Raw genomic sequence first — 18,460 nt, forward strand, 5'->3', positions numbered from 1 at the left:
AACCATCCTGCAGATTCTCTGCGCCCGCTCAATCGGGAGGAAACCCCTATTGGCAATTCCATCCAGCACCATGCCAATGAAGGTAAGTATCCTAGAGGGGAGAAGGGTAGACTTGGCAAAATTGACCAAAAGCCCCAAATGGGAACAGGTGCATACAACATTGTCTATCTGTTCCTGAAGGGCCTCAGCCGATGACGCAGCCAGAAGCCAGTCATCAAGATAGGGGTACACCGTGCAACCCTGCTTTCTAAGGTAAGCCACCACAGTAGATATGCACTTCGTAAAGACCCTGGGGGCGGAGGACAACCCAAAGGGCAAAACCTGGTACTGGAAAACCTTGTCCCTGCAAAGGAACCGAAAGTACTTTCTATAATCTGGATGAATAGCTATATGGAAGTACGCGTCCTTTAAGTCTAGGACAGCAAACCACATATCATCTGGCATAAGCTGTAGCACAGTGGCCAGCGTGAGCATCCTAAACTTTTTAGCCTTGACAAATTTATTCAACCCCCTTAGGTCGAGGATAGGGCGTATACCACCATCTTTTTTGTCCACCAGGAACATCCTGGAGTAAAACCCCAGAGGGGAAGCATTAGGGGGAAGAGCTTGAATTGCCCCCTTCTCCTGTAAGGCTAACACTTCGGCTTGCAATTTGTCCGAAGAGGTTTGTTGAGAAAAATCAGGCGGAGACAGTTCAGGTAACTTTCAAACTGAACTTTATAGCCAACTGAAATGATGCTCAAAACCCAACTATCACTGGTAACTTCGGCCCACGCAAACGTAGACAGTCTGTCCCCAAACACCACAGACCGTCCGTCATCTAGTCAGAACTGCTTGGTCTGACCAGGGGGTTCCTGAGGAGCTGAGCTTTGTCAGTTGCGACGGGACCTGTTATTAGGCCTCCTATGCTGGTAGGGAGCAGAAGCCTGTTGGTAAGGCCTGTAGGACCCATAAGGAGGATACGGATGGAACCTCTGGTAGCGCCCCCTGTAGCTCTGATAGGAACGGTATTGGGTGCGGTGATCAGTTGGCTGTCTGGAGGGAAGAATGCCATAGGATCTAGCCGTGAGGCGATCTTTACGCTTTTGCGACAGGTAGTCATCTGTCTTAGAGGAAAACAGGGTCTGCCCTTCGAAGGGCAGATTCTCTACTTTATTGCGTGTCTCCACAGGCAAGGCCGTGGTGCGGAGCCAGGAGTGCCTGCGCAAAACAACAGCCGACGCAAGTGATCGGGCTGCTGTATCAACAGAGTCACAGCCAGTGTTAATCTGCTGCCTAGACAGACGCAAGGCCTCATCCATAATAACTTTAGCCAAGGGCCTCTGGTCATCAGGTAACTTCTCGAGGAAGACGACCACTCGGTTCCACAGGAAGATCTGGTACGCCTCCATGATGGCCGAGTAGTTTGCAATTTTCAAGGTCAGCGCTGCCAAGGAATAGATCTTTTTCCCCAGCGCATCAAGCTTTCTGCTCTCCTTGTCTGCAGGGATCGCATGCGTACTCTGGCGTTGTCTCGCCTGCATCTCCTCAGTGACTAATGATGAAGGAGGAGGATGAGAAAAAAGGTAAGGACAGTCAGTGTCCCTGGTCTTATAGAGGGCCGCCAATTTCCTTGAGGTAGAATATACAGAGGCAGGTTTTTCGCAAGTCGAGGTGATGACCTCTGCCAGGCCCTCAGTCATGGGGAAGGCAATGGTGGACGGATTGCCAGATTGCACATACTGGAGGATCTTGTCTTTGGGTTTCGGGTTGGTAGTAGAAACTTCTATCTCCAGACACCAAGCCATACAGAGCATCTGTTCCACGTAGAGTCTATAATCCTCGGATGGAGACACCAGCCCGGTTCCGACAATGATATCCTCCGGTGACGGATCCGAAGGAGGGCTAGGGCTTGATTCTCGGATCCTATCCGAAGAGTGATGCGAGAGACCTCTTTCAGGAGAGTCGTAACGTGAGTATGCACTACGACCCCCTCCCCAGTCCTCCCTACCAGAAAATGGAGAGTATGATCAGTGGGATCTTGGGTAGTCTGATCGATCAGCAAAGTAATCTCTACTGCCAAAATGAAGGGATAAGTCCCCCCCAAAAGGGGTAATCCCTATGGCTGGTCACGATCTCCCCCTCCTCTCCAGACGACGAGCAGGATGGAGACCTCACTCGAGGAGAAGGCATCTTTGGTCTATCCCAAGAAGAATGATCGGTCTGAACTGATGTAGACAGACAATGCTTGGACTTCTTTTTCGCCTTCTTCCCCGCAGGAGCCTCGATCAAAGATGCCGAACTACACTTCCGATCCTTCCGCTCCCTCCTCTCCGACAAGGTAGGTTCCAAAATCTGATCGGATCCAAGGGCGACCGTGGGACGCTCAGCCGAGCGATCCGTGCCCTTAGATTTTGCTGGCTTAATGGATGGAGGAGCCGGATCCGCGGGCATCGGATCCGGGGTCTTTGGTTCCGTTTCGTTCGGTTCCTTCCAATACGGCAGCATCAGATCCGACGACGCTTTCTTGGCTTTCGGAACCAAAGGAACCATAGACTCCGAGTGCGAGGAAGACCTGTCTCGGTGCTTACGGATCCAAGTCGAATCTGGGTCCGCTTGATGAGTCGAGGGGACCGTTGGGCTCTTCGGATCCGATGTGTTCACACGGGTCCTTTCCGGGGAGCGTGGTCAATGGGAAGGAGTGCTGCGGCCCGAGCCTCCAAGGGAAGGTGGTTTTGGAGAGGAAGAAGGGGCCCCGGTAGCACTCATGACCCAATTCCACAGCAAGGCCTGTAATCTATGCTTCCTCTCGGCCCTGGCCTTGGGGGTAAAGCATTGGCAGTGCTCGCATTCCTCCACCTTGTGGGCCTCCCCTAGGCACTCCAAACAAACCAAATGACCGTCAGTTTTGGTCATCTTGGTGGAGCAGGTAGCACAGAGTTTAAAAAGGGCTCTCTCAGACATCTTGAGAGAGGATCTCACCAAGAAAAAGGACGACGATCTTCTAAAAGCACTTTTGATTTCTCTCCGCAGCGGACTAGAAGAACTACACCAGTTGGCGGCAAAAGAGAAACTAAGGGTGAAGGGGCACCGTCGCCGGATGCCATTTGGGTGGGAAGGCCCGCGCCTGCGCAGTCGGCGGACGAGCGCCCCCTAGTGCACTCTACTTGGAAGAAAAAATATCCGGTCGGCAGGCCTGCGCACGCGCAGTCCCATGTGGGGATGCACTGAAGACGAACAATGAACTTATCAGCCACCCAGATAAGAAATTAGGGTATTGACAAAGGAAATCTTTTGAAGATCTAGACGATAAATATGTGCTTATTTATGCGTGCTTATTGAAAATTCAATGAATTTCATAGTAGATCTGATTTTACATCAATCTTAGATTTAACTGAGAGATGTTAGGAGAGTTAATTCTTGTACATTAACTATAGGTTTCATTTTAATAATCATTTATATTTTAGTAGCTTGATTAATTAAAAAGATTAGAGTTTATTTCAATAAAGAACAAACATTAACTCTAAAAGAAGTCTCTGTGTACTTTGATGGAAATGTTAAAGCAAGCAGAACCCATACAAATTATTTGTACTCAGTAGCTGGTTCTTGAAAGAAAGATCTCGGGTTTTAGGTCTTATTATCTAAAGCCTTCAGAGCTGTTCAGGATTGGGATATAAAACTCAGAACTGGACGGTCTGGAAGCTTTAATGAGGCACAGATAAAACATGAACCCCATGACTCCCCAGGCTCCTTCGAGTCATGACAAACCATGGTTTGCAGTTCTCATTCCGGTTTAGTCCCAAGACACAGTCCTATCTATGCTGAAATACTTCCGTCAGGGCACCAAAACAATACACCATCGACACTAACATCTTCATTTTCAGCAACTTGCATGCTTTGTAGTAAACTTATCAAATATTATTTCATAATAAATTTATGTAACGTACCAGTTGCCATAACAACAAGGTTATCTCTTCTGTCTTGCAACACTGAAGAGATCACCTTCCACTGGACCCTTGAAATGAAAGAAAGCCAGGAGAGAACATGTTCCATTCCAATCTTATTCAGCAAGCGAACAATCATACGAAACAGGTTTCTTTTTACAGGAAAAAACGGTTTCCCAGTTTTAACAGAAGAACTCTGAAAAACCTCCCTATTTGTTTCCTCAGCAATACCTCCTCCCACCCCTTGAACTCAGGGAACGGAGGGAATATGGCTGCCCGCCTGAAACGCCTAGGCTGAGTATTTTTCTCTCTCCCGCTGCAATTATTTATAGCCTGGGCATGGTTGCGGGGGAGGAGGGGTGTTGAGTCACATAGCAAAAGCCTGAGGGCTCTTGTCCCTTGACTTAAGCCTGTGAATCACAGCCTTTGGCCTTGGCTAGATGGATTTTTTTTAAATAAGATTTTATTAATACAATAATACATTCATAACATGATAAGAACAAGAACAACTAAGGAGATGTGCAAAAGCCATTAACAACCATACATCTAATAACTGTTTTCTCAAGAAAAGGTAGACTAAGGTCCATAAAGCAGGTATTCAGAGTGGTTCCTATGAATTATTTAAATAAAACTTGACCAAGAAGAATTATAAATCCAGATTAATAATTGTTTGGTATGGAAGCTTTGTTAATAACAGGTCATTATTTGACAAAAAGTCCAGAAACGGTTTCCATTTTGCATAGAAATTTGTTGTGCAGTGTGGCTTTTCCCTTTGTTGCAATCTATCGGTTATTTTCTCCATAATTAGTTGCTCCCAGATTTTGTTATACCAAGTATTCAAACAAGGAGACTTATGAGACGTTCAGTTAAGGGCTATAGAGGTTTCTGCCACAACCAGCAACAATGAAATTAACTGTTGCCTAATAGTTGGAAGTTCTCGATCTTTCCAAATATCTAAGCATACTAAATTGGAAGGGGTAACCAATATGGTCGAAGACAGAGTAAGGATACAGGATGATCTTGACAGGCTGAGAGCCAGTTTGGTGTAGTGGTTAAGAGCGCGGGACTCTAATCTGGAGAGCCAGGTTTGATTCCCCACTTCTCCACTTGAAGCCAGCTGGGTGACCTTGGGCTAGTCACGGCTCTCTGGAGCTCTCTCAGCCCCACCCACTTCAGAGGGTGTTTTGTTGTGGGGATAATAATGACATACTTTGTAAACCGCTCTGAGTGGGCATTAAGTTGTCCTGAAGGGTGGTATATAAATCAAATGTTGTTGTTGTTGGTTGTTGTGGATTTGTTGTTATTATTATTATTAAAACTGGGCTAAAACAAACAAAATGAATTTCAGCAGAGATAAATGCAAAGTTCTGCATTTAGGTAGGAAAAATCAAATGCATAATTATAGGATGAAGGCGGCTTGTCTTGGCAGTAGTATGTGTGAAAAGGATCTCAGGGTCTTAGTGGACCATACACTGAATATGAGTCAGCAGTGTGATATGGTAGCTAAAAAGGCAAATGTGGTTTTGGGTTGTATCAACAGAATCAAAGTGTCCAGATCATGAGAAGTGATGGTATCGCTCTACTCTGCTCTAGTTAGACCTCCCCTAGATTACTGTGTTCAGTTTTGGGCACCACAATTTAAGAAGGATATAGACAAGCTGGAATGTGTCCAGAGGAGGGCAACAAAGGTGGTGAGGGGTGTGGAGACCAAGTCCTGTGAGGAAAGGTTGAAGGAGCTCAGAATGTTTAGCCTGGAGAGGAGATGACTGAGAGGTGATATGATAACCATCTTCAAGTACTTGAAATAATGAAACTTACGGTTTAAAACTTGAATGTCCAAAATAGGTCTTTAGGCAAGTGATTTGCTTATCGTTTGGTCCACATAAGGAGGAATCTTTAGGGGGGAAAAACAATGTTTAGCACTAGCAAAAGTAGAAAACACAGGGGGAAGTTCTTAAGGGTAATGATTTGGTTTTCTTTGTGTAATTTTATATAGAAAGAAGGGAAGGTCTAGATTTTTTCTGTATATACATATTATGTTCAACAAATTAGTTGCTGAAGAAGTTACCTTCCATCATCCTTTTTCTTCAGCTCTCAAGCTGAAGGACATTATTTTCTCCTCACAGAAACTATTCAATATAATCATACTAACTCTACAGAATGCAGTTTTCAACTGCATAAAGATCAAGAGAATGCAGAGACGTTCATATCAGGATTCTCTGAAGGAGACTGGGTTCTCAGCAGCAGTCTTCAGATAAATGCCTTGTCTCTATTCCCATGTCAACACCATGAAAAGATCTAGATGAGATGAATATGTAGGGCAAATAATAAATAAGCTGAGAGCGCAGGGCTGGCGCACCCATTGAGGCTAGGTAGGCGGTGGCCTCAGGGCACAGAGTGCCAGAGGGGGCTCCGGAGGAGGCACAGGGGGCAGGAGTGCGCGCCACGGAGCAGCAGCCTCCTAGCCCTCCCACCCCGTGCCACCGCCAGCACATGCCCCCAGCCGGGTGCAGCAGCCGTGGGCAGGCGTCTGCGGCAGCACAGGGCAACCAAGCAGGAGAGCTCGGAGGCCCCCCTCACGCCGTCCCAGCCGCCCGCCACAGCAATCGGGCCGGTGGCGCACACACACCCATGATGACGTCACACGGGACGTCATCACACAGGCCGGTGCATCTGTATGTGAGCACGGGTGCCCGGCCCACTGGCCGGCCATGGACACCGAAAACCCTGGCACCACCACTGAACAGGAGGTTCAGAAATTGTTGCTCAAACTCATCCAAAGGATGGCCGTAACTTCCACTAACGCTGGCAGTAGCCATTAGCACGCTGAAAGCCATTTAGGTCCGGACTTAAATTGGTTCACACTTACTTTAAGATCCAATAAGCCCAAGGGGAATTTCTTCGCCCTTTAAATGGCAAATCACCCATTTCACAGAAACAAAATAATTTGGAAATGATGCTCACTTTCAAAAGAGGTTTGACATGTGGCCTGAGAGCTGCCATTTGAGAAGGCGTTATGCCCAAAGTTGCTTTGGGCATGCAGAAGTAGCTGTGTGGTGGGTTTCAGCTCCTGCTTAGTACACAACTCAGATTGCCCCTCTGTACTTACCCCAGCTCTCCTCTTCCTCCTCCTCAATGTCTTCATCTTCATTATCTGCAACAGCATCACTTTGTCTCCTGGTTTTACCCAGCGGGGAGTCTGCAGAATCCACATGGTGCTTGTCTACACCTTCTAAAGACTAAGAGAGAGAAGAGATGGGTTACTGTATCTTAAATCAAAATACTTAAACATCATCCAGTCACAAAAGAAGTTTGTTTTCTTAATACAGCTAAAAGAGCACAAGGTGAACTTGTATGATACCTAACATGAGAATTTTTCATTCATCATAAACAGCATTATAACTTCTCCCCACCCTCCCCCAGCTCTGTTGCGATTCATTTTCTGGCGGTGCACCAAATGAAATTTTTCCTAACATTATCTTTCTGTGTCAGGAAAAGCTTCATCTGCTGAATAACAACAACAAAACAACAACAACATTCGATTTATATATCGCCCTTCAGGACGACTTAACACCCACTCAGAGCAGTTTACAAAGTATGTCATTCATCTGACACTGAGAGAACTCTGTCTTTTGGTGCTACACCTCTGAAGATGCCAGCCACAGCTGCTGGCGAAACGTCAGGAACTACAATGCCAAGACCACGGCAATACAGCCCGGAAAAACCACAACAACCATCGTTCTCCGGCCGTGAAAGCCTTCGACAATACATATGTCATTATTATCCTCACAACAACAAACACCCTGTGAGGTGGGTGAGGCTGAGAGAGCTCTGAGAAGCTGTGATGGGCCCAAGGTCACTCAGCTGGCTTCAAGCAGAGAAGTGAGGAATCAAACCCGGTTCTCCAGATCAGAGTCCTGCCATTCCTAACCACGACACCAAACTGGCTCAAACAGCACCCAAGTAAAAATAAACAGGTAAAGCATTTGCAACACATATCTAGAAAAGAATAGTATTACTTGCTAAGAATTCTTTGTGCCTGGGTACTATTAAAGGCACAGGAGCAAGACCAATAAAAGGGGAAACTCTGTTACCTTGGTTTCACTGCACTGTAACAATAAGAACAACAACAACAACAACCGATTTATATACCACCCTTCAGGACAACTTAACACCCACTCAGAGTGATTTATGTTATTATTATCCTCACAACAATCACCCTGTGAGGTGGATTGGGATGAGAGAGCTCGGAGAAGCTGTGACTGACCCAAGGTCACCCAGCTGGCTTCAAGTGGAGGAGGGGAGAATCAAACGCAGTTCTCCAGATTAGAGTCCTGCTGCTCTTAACCCCTACACCAAGCTGGCTCTCCTTACATTATTTTAACAGCCAAGATGGGTAAGGAACCAGTGCACAGGCAGGATCCTGTCAATATCCATCACTGTGACTGGTTCAAAGTGTTTCATATGTGATCCAGATAGGGCGTTAAGCATTTCTTCCGCCTCACCTATATTACAGCTGGCATCCAGACCAGAGCTTATCAATGCTATTTTATCGACAAAAAACTTTGCAAAGGCATCACTGCTAACTGTCTGTTCCTGAGATTGTGAAGGTTCAGATCTAGGAGTTAGAAGATGTTAAGATACCTTGAGCAACTGGAATGGTTGTGAACTAGCTGATGTCACGGTTGCAGAGAAATGATATTCCTTTGCTGTTCTCATCGCTGCTTCATAGGTCCGGGCTCTGTCGCATGGTCAATCAGTTTCCCCCAGTGTTTTTCTAGACATCTTGTAGCCCTCTTTAGGTCACCCAGCTTCATGATAAAAACAGGGTCTGGCTTCCGTTCCAAGAGTGGAAGAGGTCAGCATGTGTTTGGAATCCTAAGATCCCTCAGGGCATTTTGGACTCTAAACGGGTCCAGGAGACTGGGTGGGTGAACCATTTTAATGGGTCCACCCTTTTTTGAGGCATGTCAGGGCCAGATCCGCTTTTGCCTTCCATAGGTAATGGTCAAATCATGGTTCAGGCCAAATCTCCAACCCTGAAACAAGAGCTCTCTTCAAGGTTCAGTGCAAACTATTGAAGTCCTCTGTTGTGCGCAGGGCCTGTCTCTGACAGACGCACAGAGCTGCCAGGGAAGCTATGAATTCCAGGGCTGGCCCCGTCATGGAGCACTCAGCATGGATGTTGAAGACCCCCAGAACAATCAGTCTAGGAGCCTCTGCCTCCAACACCACGGCTCCGATCACCTCTGCCAACTCAGCAAGGGGAGCTGGGAGGCCAGTAAACAAGCAGGATACCTCATCTATCTCTAGTCCCCAATGAAAGGAGCATACGATCAATGCCAGCTGTAGTTTGCACCAGAAGTCTGCAGAAATTGGACTCACAAAGGATAGCAGCATCCTCTCCTTCCCAGCCATCACTGCAAGGTTGGTGTAGGACTGCCTAGCTAGGTGGAATTAGTTGGGACACACACACCACATCATTTTCGAATCGAATCAAATACCTTTATTGGCATAACAGGACATACATATGCACAGTCAGCAAGGAGACAACAACAAAAAAATCCCTTGCCCCATCACTTAATCCATTCTTCTCCTCTTCAATGCACAACAAAGAAATTTAGCCACAGACTCAATGATCCCAGGGTTATGTGTGGACAGTAAAAGGCGTGTCTTACTGTCGTCCGACTGACCTTCATGATTTTGAAGCAAAGGTTCTAGATAAATGGCACAGATATCACAATACAATAAGCAGTACAGGAGAACATGTTCAGTACTTTCTATATCCCTCGAGCCACAGGCACAATAACTTGGGGAGTAAGGGATTTTCTTAAACCTCCCATGGAGTACCACAGAAGGAAGAACGCTAAAGCTCGCTAACATAAATGCATAAATCTTTCGCCTTTCACATCATTTTCCTCCAACCACATTTCTCTTCTGCAAACCACATCTACTTCCTCTATCTGAAACATGCCAGTAAGGCATGCAGACTTATTCCTTACAGATCTGGTATTGCATGATATTAGTGCAACAGTGCGGGAGGTAATGGCCCTTGCACTGCCGACTCTTAGGATGCTAGAGGGGTTAGATAAGCAGCAAGCCTCTTTGCCCAATACTGGCCACCTTAGATAAACCCCACCCCCATATCCACCACTGTACATCCTACACGGGGTAGAGAACGCTCAAAAATGCACCCCAAAACCCACATATTCAACATGCTAGGGGCCCTAATGCCTTATACCAGGGGTGGGCAAATTGTGGCCCGCGGGCCGCATGCGGCCCGTGACAGAGTTTTTTGTGGCCCGCCAATATTAAGCAAGAGTGTCCTACTCTCGAGTAAACATGACACGACCGCAACCCGAAAAAGAGTTGTAATTTGTGAGGCGAATTTCTGTGGAACGGATAACGCAGGGACGCGGGAAAAGGCGCTCTGAGGGGAAAAAACTAGGCCGTGTTTCTGAGGGAAGCGGGAAGGGGAGGGCGGCCTCGGCCTTGGGAAGTGGAAGGGACGCCTCAGCCAAAGGAGGAGCCTGGCGGAGCCGCGCGGGGGATTCAAAGGGCAGCAACAGGCGGCGGCGCCGCCTCCGCCTCCTGAGGGGCTTCGAGCTGGGCCATGGACCGCTACCTTCTCTTCCTGAGCTGGCAAGGTGAGGGCAGGCCCGGAGGCCTTTCAGGTGCGGCCTCAAGGTGGAAGAGGGGCGGTGGGTGGGAGACGGCCGCGGCTGAGGGGGAATGGATGCTTAGCAACAGGGGTGGTGGTGGTGTCTGTTTTAGTCTGTTGCAGCAAAAAAAAAACCCATACGCGGATCCTGTGGCAATTTAAGAGTGAGCGAAAATGTTTATTCCATGCAGAGGCTTTTGTTGACTCCTTGAAGCATCTGACGAAGAGAGCTGTGGCTCTTGAAAGCTTATGCTACAATAGAGGTGGTTAGTTTTAAAGGTGCTACTGGACTCTTTACCTTCTTGAACCTTAAGAATCTGCTGCTGCTGCTCAGAGTGGATCCTTACTAAGCAAGCTTAGGATGAATAAAAACATTTTACATCTCAAGGTGCCAAAAGTAGGCTGGAATCTTGTGGTACCCTGAAGACTAACAAGTTTTGAATCCCAGCAGGGGCTTTTGTGCATCCATTTTTTCAAAGATCTGATGAGTGGACCTTCACTGTACAAGTATGTTAGAGATAGTGACTTTGCTGGGTCCCCCCCATACCTACTACTAAAAGAAAAACGAGACAAAGCTGTGTAATAAGGCTGGTGTAACTGAATGGCCCTTTGTACAACAAACAGTAAAATCCTAAGCAGAGTGACTCCAGTCTAAGCCCATTGATTTCAGTGGGTTTAGATTAGAGTCAGTCTTCTTAGGATTGCAATGAAAGTTGCACTGAAATCTCAACAAGCAATCTCACTCCTGATTCCAAAAAAATTGTAGAGAGTTGTGATAGGGTACATTTGTCTCATTAAACCGAATCTTAAATTAAATGTGCTTGCAGCTATAGATGATATGAAATTAGCACAATAAATAAATTGAATAAAACTACCACTAGTTTATTTAATTTATATTTATTGATTTTTATGATACAATTTATACCTTTTCTGAAATGCAAAGTTAACTAATGAATGCAATCATTTTAAAAGGTGCGGCCCGCCACTAACCTCCTCGCCCACAAAGTGGCCCCCAAGCCAAAACAATTGCCCACCCCTGCCTTATACAACAGTCCAGAATTACCAATCAGGGTGCACTGGTGTAAGCATGGTCCAATAAGTAATGGTTCCATTCTAGCAGGGTTTGAGTCCAGTGGCAGTTCCAGTGCAGACCAACAAAATGTTGGTCTGCAGCTGCTCCTGGTAATCAGGCATGTAACTGGTGGAAGTCCTTCTCTCTTCTAGTGTCCTCCACTTGGTAGAGATGATCTCTGTGTCCCAGCTGCATGCCCCAAGCTAAGAGCCATGGGTCAAGCGCCCTTCAGCTTGTGCCCCCAGTGCAACACCATTCTCTATTTTTAAAAGCCCATTCCTGCACTGTCCAACACATCCTTTTAAAAAGCTTTCTCCCCAAGACGCTCTGTTCAAATTCTGACCCATTCATGTTCTTAGTATAAACCACCACCATAAAAATTGTTCATAGTAATGTTCTGATAATATCTAATACCGTAGCCTCACTGAAATGAAATAAGACTAGTCAGTGGCTGGATGAACGTCTACTTGGAGCCCCGTGCTCTGAACTTTGTAAACACAAAATGTATTTACGCAAAACATATAATCAGAGAGGGGAAAGGCAGGTATTTTAATACAACCTTACGTTAAATAGGATGAACAAAAAATAATACTCCTTCAAATAAAACCGAAGCACTGAACAGAAGCAATGGATGGAACTAAATTCAGTCCCTGCATCATTTTCTCCCAGTGTCAAGGTTTCTCTTGGAGAAATGCAGACAATGGGTAACGAAGCCCACAGGGAGAAAAGCTCCCCAGGTGTAATTAAATGAAGAAAGCTGCCTGCCAGCTCTACTTTCATAAATAGATACCTCCCTGAAAAGGAATCATGTAATTTTTCTTAGTTTGGGTGGGAGGAGGGAGACAAAATAGATCATGTACACAAAAAGAGAGAGAGAAGTTAATATTTCCCCAGAAGTCTCCTACATTTAGATTGCAAGCTTGGGAAGTGGGGATGAGAGCAATGGCCAATATGTCACTGGCCTCCTGTTAAAAGTAATACAAACATTCGATAGAGCACACAACCTGTGGCCACATCCCTGAGGGCCAGCTCGAGGGGGAGGGAGGAGGGTCCGGTAAGCTCTAAAACTATTCTCAGGAATGCAAAAGGTAGGGCTGGCTCATGTCTTTCATTCCCAGAAAACAATCTTGCTTCTACAGAGGAAAACATTTGTAATAGGAGCAGCCATAGCAATGCCACAGCCTGGTTTATTTTATGTCGCCCTACAGTGAAAGCTCAGAATACAAGTATTTGGACGGTACCATGAGGAACAGTTATGGGGTCAGATCGCAACAACTGAACAGCTCATGACTGGCCAGCCCAAATCACGTACAATTTATAAAGAAGTCAGAGATTAAAATTCAAATTATTTTTACTTTAAGTAAAACTCTGCCACATTCCAAAGCAACTGTTAAATGTTATTAATTAGTGTGTATTTCCCAAAGAGCTCTCCCTCTCAGACACTGACCAGACTCAGTCCTGCTTAGTTTTAGCAAGGCTGCATGCATCATGTGCCTTCAAGGTCCTACCTTGGGTCCAATCATTAGCTGCTTCTTATTACGTAAGTGATGGACAATCAGCATGCTAAGCCAGGGATCCCCAGCGTGCTACCTGCAGGCACCATGGGAGCTGCCAACACTTTCCCTGGCGCCTGCCAAGCATTTCCAGAAAGTGGACAGGGCATTTGTCCAGCAGGCGACTGGAAGTCTGATTGGCTGTGCAGATTTATTAAAAAGTTGTTTCTCAGCAGCAGCCAGCCCAGCACAAGGATATTTGCTGCATGGCTGAAGTGCAACTGTGTGCGTGCAAGAGAACAGTTTTGAACAGTATGTTCATTTTAAAAGGCATTGTGCTGAACAGAGATTCTGCCAGAAATGCTGAAGCATTACTATCAAGAGCTACGCATGACAGCACTCCCGAACATGTTGTTGTTGGTGCTGGATCTAGGGGCGGCCATTTTGTGGGCTTTAAAAGGTTGGGGGCTCGTGCCCTAAATAATAAAAGTGGCTCATACTTTAACAAAGGCCCTGTGTGCCAGGGATCTAATCAGAAATAGTCAACACACCTCCCTGTAATATTTGAATTTGAACTTGCTGAAAACGTTTTTCTAAGACTGGCTCATACTCCAAACACAACTGGAAGCTTTGTGAAGTTGTGCTCAAAACATACAGATTTAAAATGCAATTATACTCTAGTGAACAGAGCATTAAAAACTGCAGCATGCCTATTATATTCAGCAGCAGGGAGACAGCACAGAAAGTTCCTTATGCTGAGTCAGACCAGTTAACACAACATTGCCTACTCCGACTGCCTCGGCTATCCAAGCTCTCCTAGCTGGAGGCCGAACCCTGGATCATCCACTTGCAAAGTTCGCTGACCGTGAGCTGTGGCTTCTCATGGGATCCACACTTGGTTGTGCTGAGCTCAAGGTTGCACTCCCAGTTGAAGACAGCATGCCACCAGGTAACAGGTAGCTTTCTGCTGGATACAGAACTCAGCTTTCAGGCAGGCTGAGTGTGGAACAGCCAGGGCTTTTTTTCAGCAGGAACGTGGTGGAACGGAGTTCCGGAACCTCTTGAAAATGGTCACATGGCTGGTGGCCCCGCCCCCTGATCTCCAGACAGAGGCGAGTTGAGATTGCCCTCCACGCAGCAGCGCGGAGGGCAATCTCAACTCCCCTCTGCCTGGAGATCAGGGGGCGGGGCCACCGGCCATGTGACCATTTTCTCCACGGGCAACCCACTGAGTTCCACCACCTCTTTTTCCAGAAAAAAAGCCCTGGGAACAGCATAACCCGCTCTTTTTACATTCTGCCCAGAACACAGGCAGGCTAGCAGAGTCTTGGTTGCTGCACAAATACATGCTTGGGTCCTGTCAGAAATCTCTGTGTTTAATAACAGAGACCAAGAAACTATTTTTACTAAAGGAAAGGGATGGAGAGAAATAAATCTCATGGGAATGAAAAGAGCATGGCGCCATGAGACAAAATCTTGGAGGGCCGATGCCACGGTTTCCATGTAGGCAGAAACAACATAAAGGGATCGATCCAGCGCAGTATTCCCACCGGGCACAAGGGGTTCTGCCTCGTGGAGCGTGTCTTTCTCAGCTACCCACCCACAACCTGTGGCAGCCCCAAACGCCCTTGAAATCCTGCTCTTAACTCAGTCCAAAGTTCTCTCTCCTGCACATGAATGGCGTTTCCATCAGGCCTGGGGGAAATGTGCTGTTCCTTGAGCAGAGGCTTCAGGTATGAAAATGGGCAGGTGAAGCTTCTCAAGGCATTGAGGTAAATAACATGCCACGGAGCTTCTCTTAAAGGGGCAGTGCATTCTTTTTCCCACTAGCCTGTGGATAACTGTATTCAATACGCAGTATATTATTTTAAACATCCAAAATATACTTCTTCAAGGGGAAAAAAGCGGGAAACCTACTTTAATCATCTCCATCTCCAAGTCATCATCACGTTCAATGGTGCAAGAAGAATTCTCTGCCTCTTCTACGAAGCTTAAATCCTGAAAGAAAAATTTCCTAATAAGCCAGTTTCGCTACTGTTTCGATCCTCTCATTTTAAGGAAGGAAAATGTTACATTCTTTTTTAAAAAATTAACTAGCAAGGTTTCACAATTGTGTCTTTAGTATATCTCACACATAACAAAGATATTGGGGGAGGAGACGCTAAACTGAACCACACAATTTGAACTTGGATTACAGAGGTACTTTTTTAAAAGCTGTGAGGAGATACAACCTCTGGAACGTAAGGAATATTTTAACAGGCTTGGCTTTTAGCAGACAGAAACCTTTGACAAGATCAGCGCATGTATATCAAAGGGCCCAGTACAAGAACTTAAAATGTGCATTAATGCTAGTAACTGAAGGGCGAAGCTGTCAGAAGGGCAGAGACCGCTGACCGGCAACTATCTTTTAATAGAGGCCCATATTTTGAAGTCAACAAGGATGAAAGGACCAGTTACTTCATTTATCTCCTGCCTCTCCCCACAGTGGCTTTCATCGTCCTCTTCCATTTTATCCCCACAACAACTCTGTGAGGTGGGTTAGGCTGAGTGTGTGCGCCTGGCCCGAGGTCATCCAGCAAGCTTCCACAGCAGAGTGGAGATTCGAATCTGGGTCTCTCAGAGCCTCACTGACACTCTAACCTCTACACGATACCTACCTCTTAACCCCACCCACCCACCCGCGCGCACATTCATTTCTGGGGGCCCTGAGAACAGGATTCTTCAAACCTCTCTTTTGCAAAGTCAACTGCAACCAAAGCTTCAGCTCAACACCCAAGTCTTGTAGTATGCGGCCAAGGTGAATTCCTAGTAAAGCCTTGCTCATCAAATTAGACAGGGTTAACTAGTCCAGTGTTTCACCTCGGAGGAAAGGAACTGAGGAGCAAAAGGGAGTGAGTCTCTACACTGGAAACATGCCAGGAAATCACTGTAATTGAGTTTGCTTCCACATGGACTTCTTTCTCCAAACGGGAGGGCTGCTACCGGGGAGCATCCACAGTCTCATCCTCTAATTGTCCACTTTCCAGGACTCCTCTGTCCTCTACATGCTATGTCTCAAACTTGCTTACTGCAGTCTGCTCTGAAAGAACACAGTCCAACCATGTTAGCTATCACAGAGAAAGCACATACACAGGCAGCTGTTGATGTTGCCCCACTGCAGGGTCGTATCTGCAGAAGGCCCTGTTCAGATGAGCGAAGCTGCTGCGGCAGAACATAAGGGGAGAGGTGGCTGCACAGATATGAAGGGCCAAGGCCATGAAGGGCTTTGAATGTGATAGTCATGACCTTGAATTTAGCCTGGTAACTGATGGGCAGCCAGGGAAGTGACTGCAGGGAAAAAATGCAGTAATTTCTATAGCGCTGTAACGCTACAGCAATTACCAATATTTTAAAAAGCCCCTTAGAAAGCTTTCTAGAGGTAAACCAGAGTAAAAAATGCAGAGAAAATGGCAGCTGATGGAGGAAAGTGCACAGAAAACTCTCATGCTTCATAGCCAATGTGAATGTCTCTACATTTGCTAAAGCGATTTTATTTTTTAATGATTTTATTATGTCTGCAGTCCACCTTTCTCACTGAGACTCAAGATGGATTACACAGTCTAAGTCAATAGCATGAGACATCTACTAAGCAATGTATTGGACTAGGATAATAATAACAACAACAACAACATTCAATTTATATTCAGGACAACTTAATGCCCACTCAGAGCGGTTTACAAAGTATGTTATTATTATCCCCACAACAATAATCAGGTGGGTGGGGCTGAGAGAGCTCTGGGAGAGCTGTGACTGACCCAAGGCCACCCAGCTGGCTACAAGTGGAGGAGTGGGGAATCAAACCGGGCTCTCCAGATTAGAGTCCCGTGCTCTTAACCACTACACCAAACTGGCTCTCACCATGCAGAAGCAACCTTAAATCAGGATGTCAGTTGTCTAACCTTGGTATCCTCGGTATACATAGCTGGAACAATCATAGGCTCAGAGGGTTGGAAGCCAATAAATGGCTTTGTCCATGCTTCATTTCTAGGAAGTAAAGAGCACAGCTTCATGGATGCTGTTTTAATCCAGGGGAAACAAGAGGGCATCCACGTCCTTAGCTCAGAATTAGTTTCTGAAGCCATTTCAGCCCACTTTTGTGCTCCGTTAACGCCACACAAAACTGAACACAGGGTTAGCCACCCGGAGCACTGGTGCCAGGGGGCACCCCAAGTCTCCCCTCCACCACGGGGAGCTGGCTCAGAGCCTTGACCCGTGAAAAATGGTTTCCTTTTCTCCAATACAGCAATAAGGAGAATATACCACCACCAAATAAAGTTTACCAAACAATTTTAAATATTTAAAACTAGGTTATACCAGCTCAGGCAATTTAAATTTCTCTGTTGTCTTTGCACAATATCATAATCTTCAGAATCCAATAACTTATTGTAACTATCTAAGTTAATATTAATAGTAAGTTTGTATTAAGAATGCATATCATATTTATAAAGCACTCTGTAGTTTATTTATAACTAATATAAATAAATATTTGACCAAAAAAACCCCAACCTTGAACCAGAGTAGCTCTGTGTTAGATGATGGACCTGAGAGGAGCAGTTTCTCCTCAGGTCCACCACTGGGGCATATAAAGAGGTGCCAGCCTTGCCCCTCGCCCGTCAGCTTGCAGTGGGCTCGGGAAGCAGAGCAGCTGTGATTATTTTTGGTGGCAGCAGCAACGGCAGTCCAGCAGTGGCTGCACAGCCAGCATGAGGCAGCGTGGTAGTGAGCCAGGCGTCCTGCGGCAGAGAATGAGGCACAGCCTCCAAGGGTGGCCAAGAGCAAGGCAGTGCAGTGGCACTTCTTGGGGCAGGCCAGCACAGCTGGGACAGGAAGGGCAGCGGGGCCTGAGGGGCTGAGCTTGCAGGGCTCGTTGGCTTGCTTCAAGGGAGGAGGGATGGACCGGGGCTAGCCACATGCATCTTTTCTCTGACTGGGAAGGCAAGGAGTGTGGCCAGAGGGAGCATTAAGGTCGTGGCTTGCTGACTGCAGGCTTGGGCAGGTGTGACTCCCCCTGCCCTTTTACATAGCTCACACACACAAAAATTAAATGCACAAGCATAGATTTTTGAAAAAGCCTTACCTTAGCTGTTTGCCATGCCGCCCAAGAGGGGCTCAAGGGCTGCGCCTTCTAAGGCCCCTTTGAAGCCTACGCTTTCAAGCACAGCCAGACTGCCCAATAAGGCCTCTAGGGCCAGTAGTCAACTGGGGGCTCCCTCCAGTCACAGGTGGGCTCGGCCCCCGCCTCCTGCACGCCATCTCATGCACACCAGGGGCC

General features: G+C 46.5%; 1 protein-coding gene across 2 annotated transcripts in view; it reads right to left on the bottom strand.

The window, feature by feature from the left end:
• WRN (WRN RecQ like helicase) overlaps positions 1–18,460 on the bottom strand; it is a 109,057-nt gene that overhangs the window by 67,827 nt on the left and 22,770 nt on the right. For both annotated transcript variants that reach the window (XM_054986098.1, XM_054986100.1), the window contains 4 exons: positions 15,067–15,147; positions 7,033–7,162; positions 5,742–5,817; positions 3,927–3,994 (listed from right to left, as the gene is read on the bottom strand). In XM_054986098.1, coding sequence (XP_054842073.1) covers positions 3,927–3,994; positions 5,742–5,817; positions 7,033–7,162; positions 15,067–15,147 — 355 coding nt within the window. The remainder of the gene's footprint in view (positions 1–3,926; positions 3,995–5,741; positions 5,818–7,032; positions 7,163–15,066; positions 15,148–18,460) is intronic.

Source organism: Eublepharis macularius, chromosome 8 (assembly GCF_028583425.1).
Source record: "Eublepharis macularius isolate TG4126 chromosome 8, MPM_Emac_v1.0, whole genome shotgun sequence".
Lineage (NCBI taxonomy): Eukaryota > Metazoa > Chordata > Lepidosauria > Squamata > Eublepharidae > Eublepharis > Eublepharis macularius.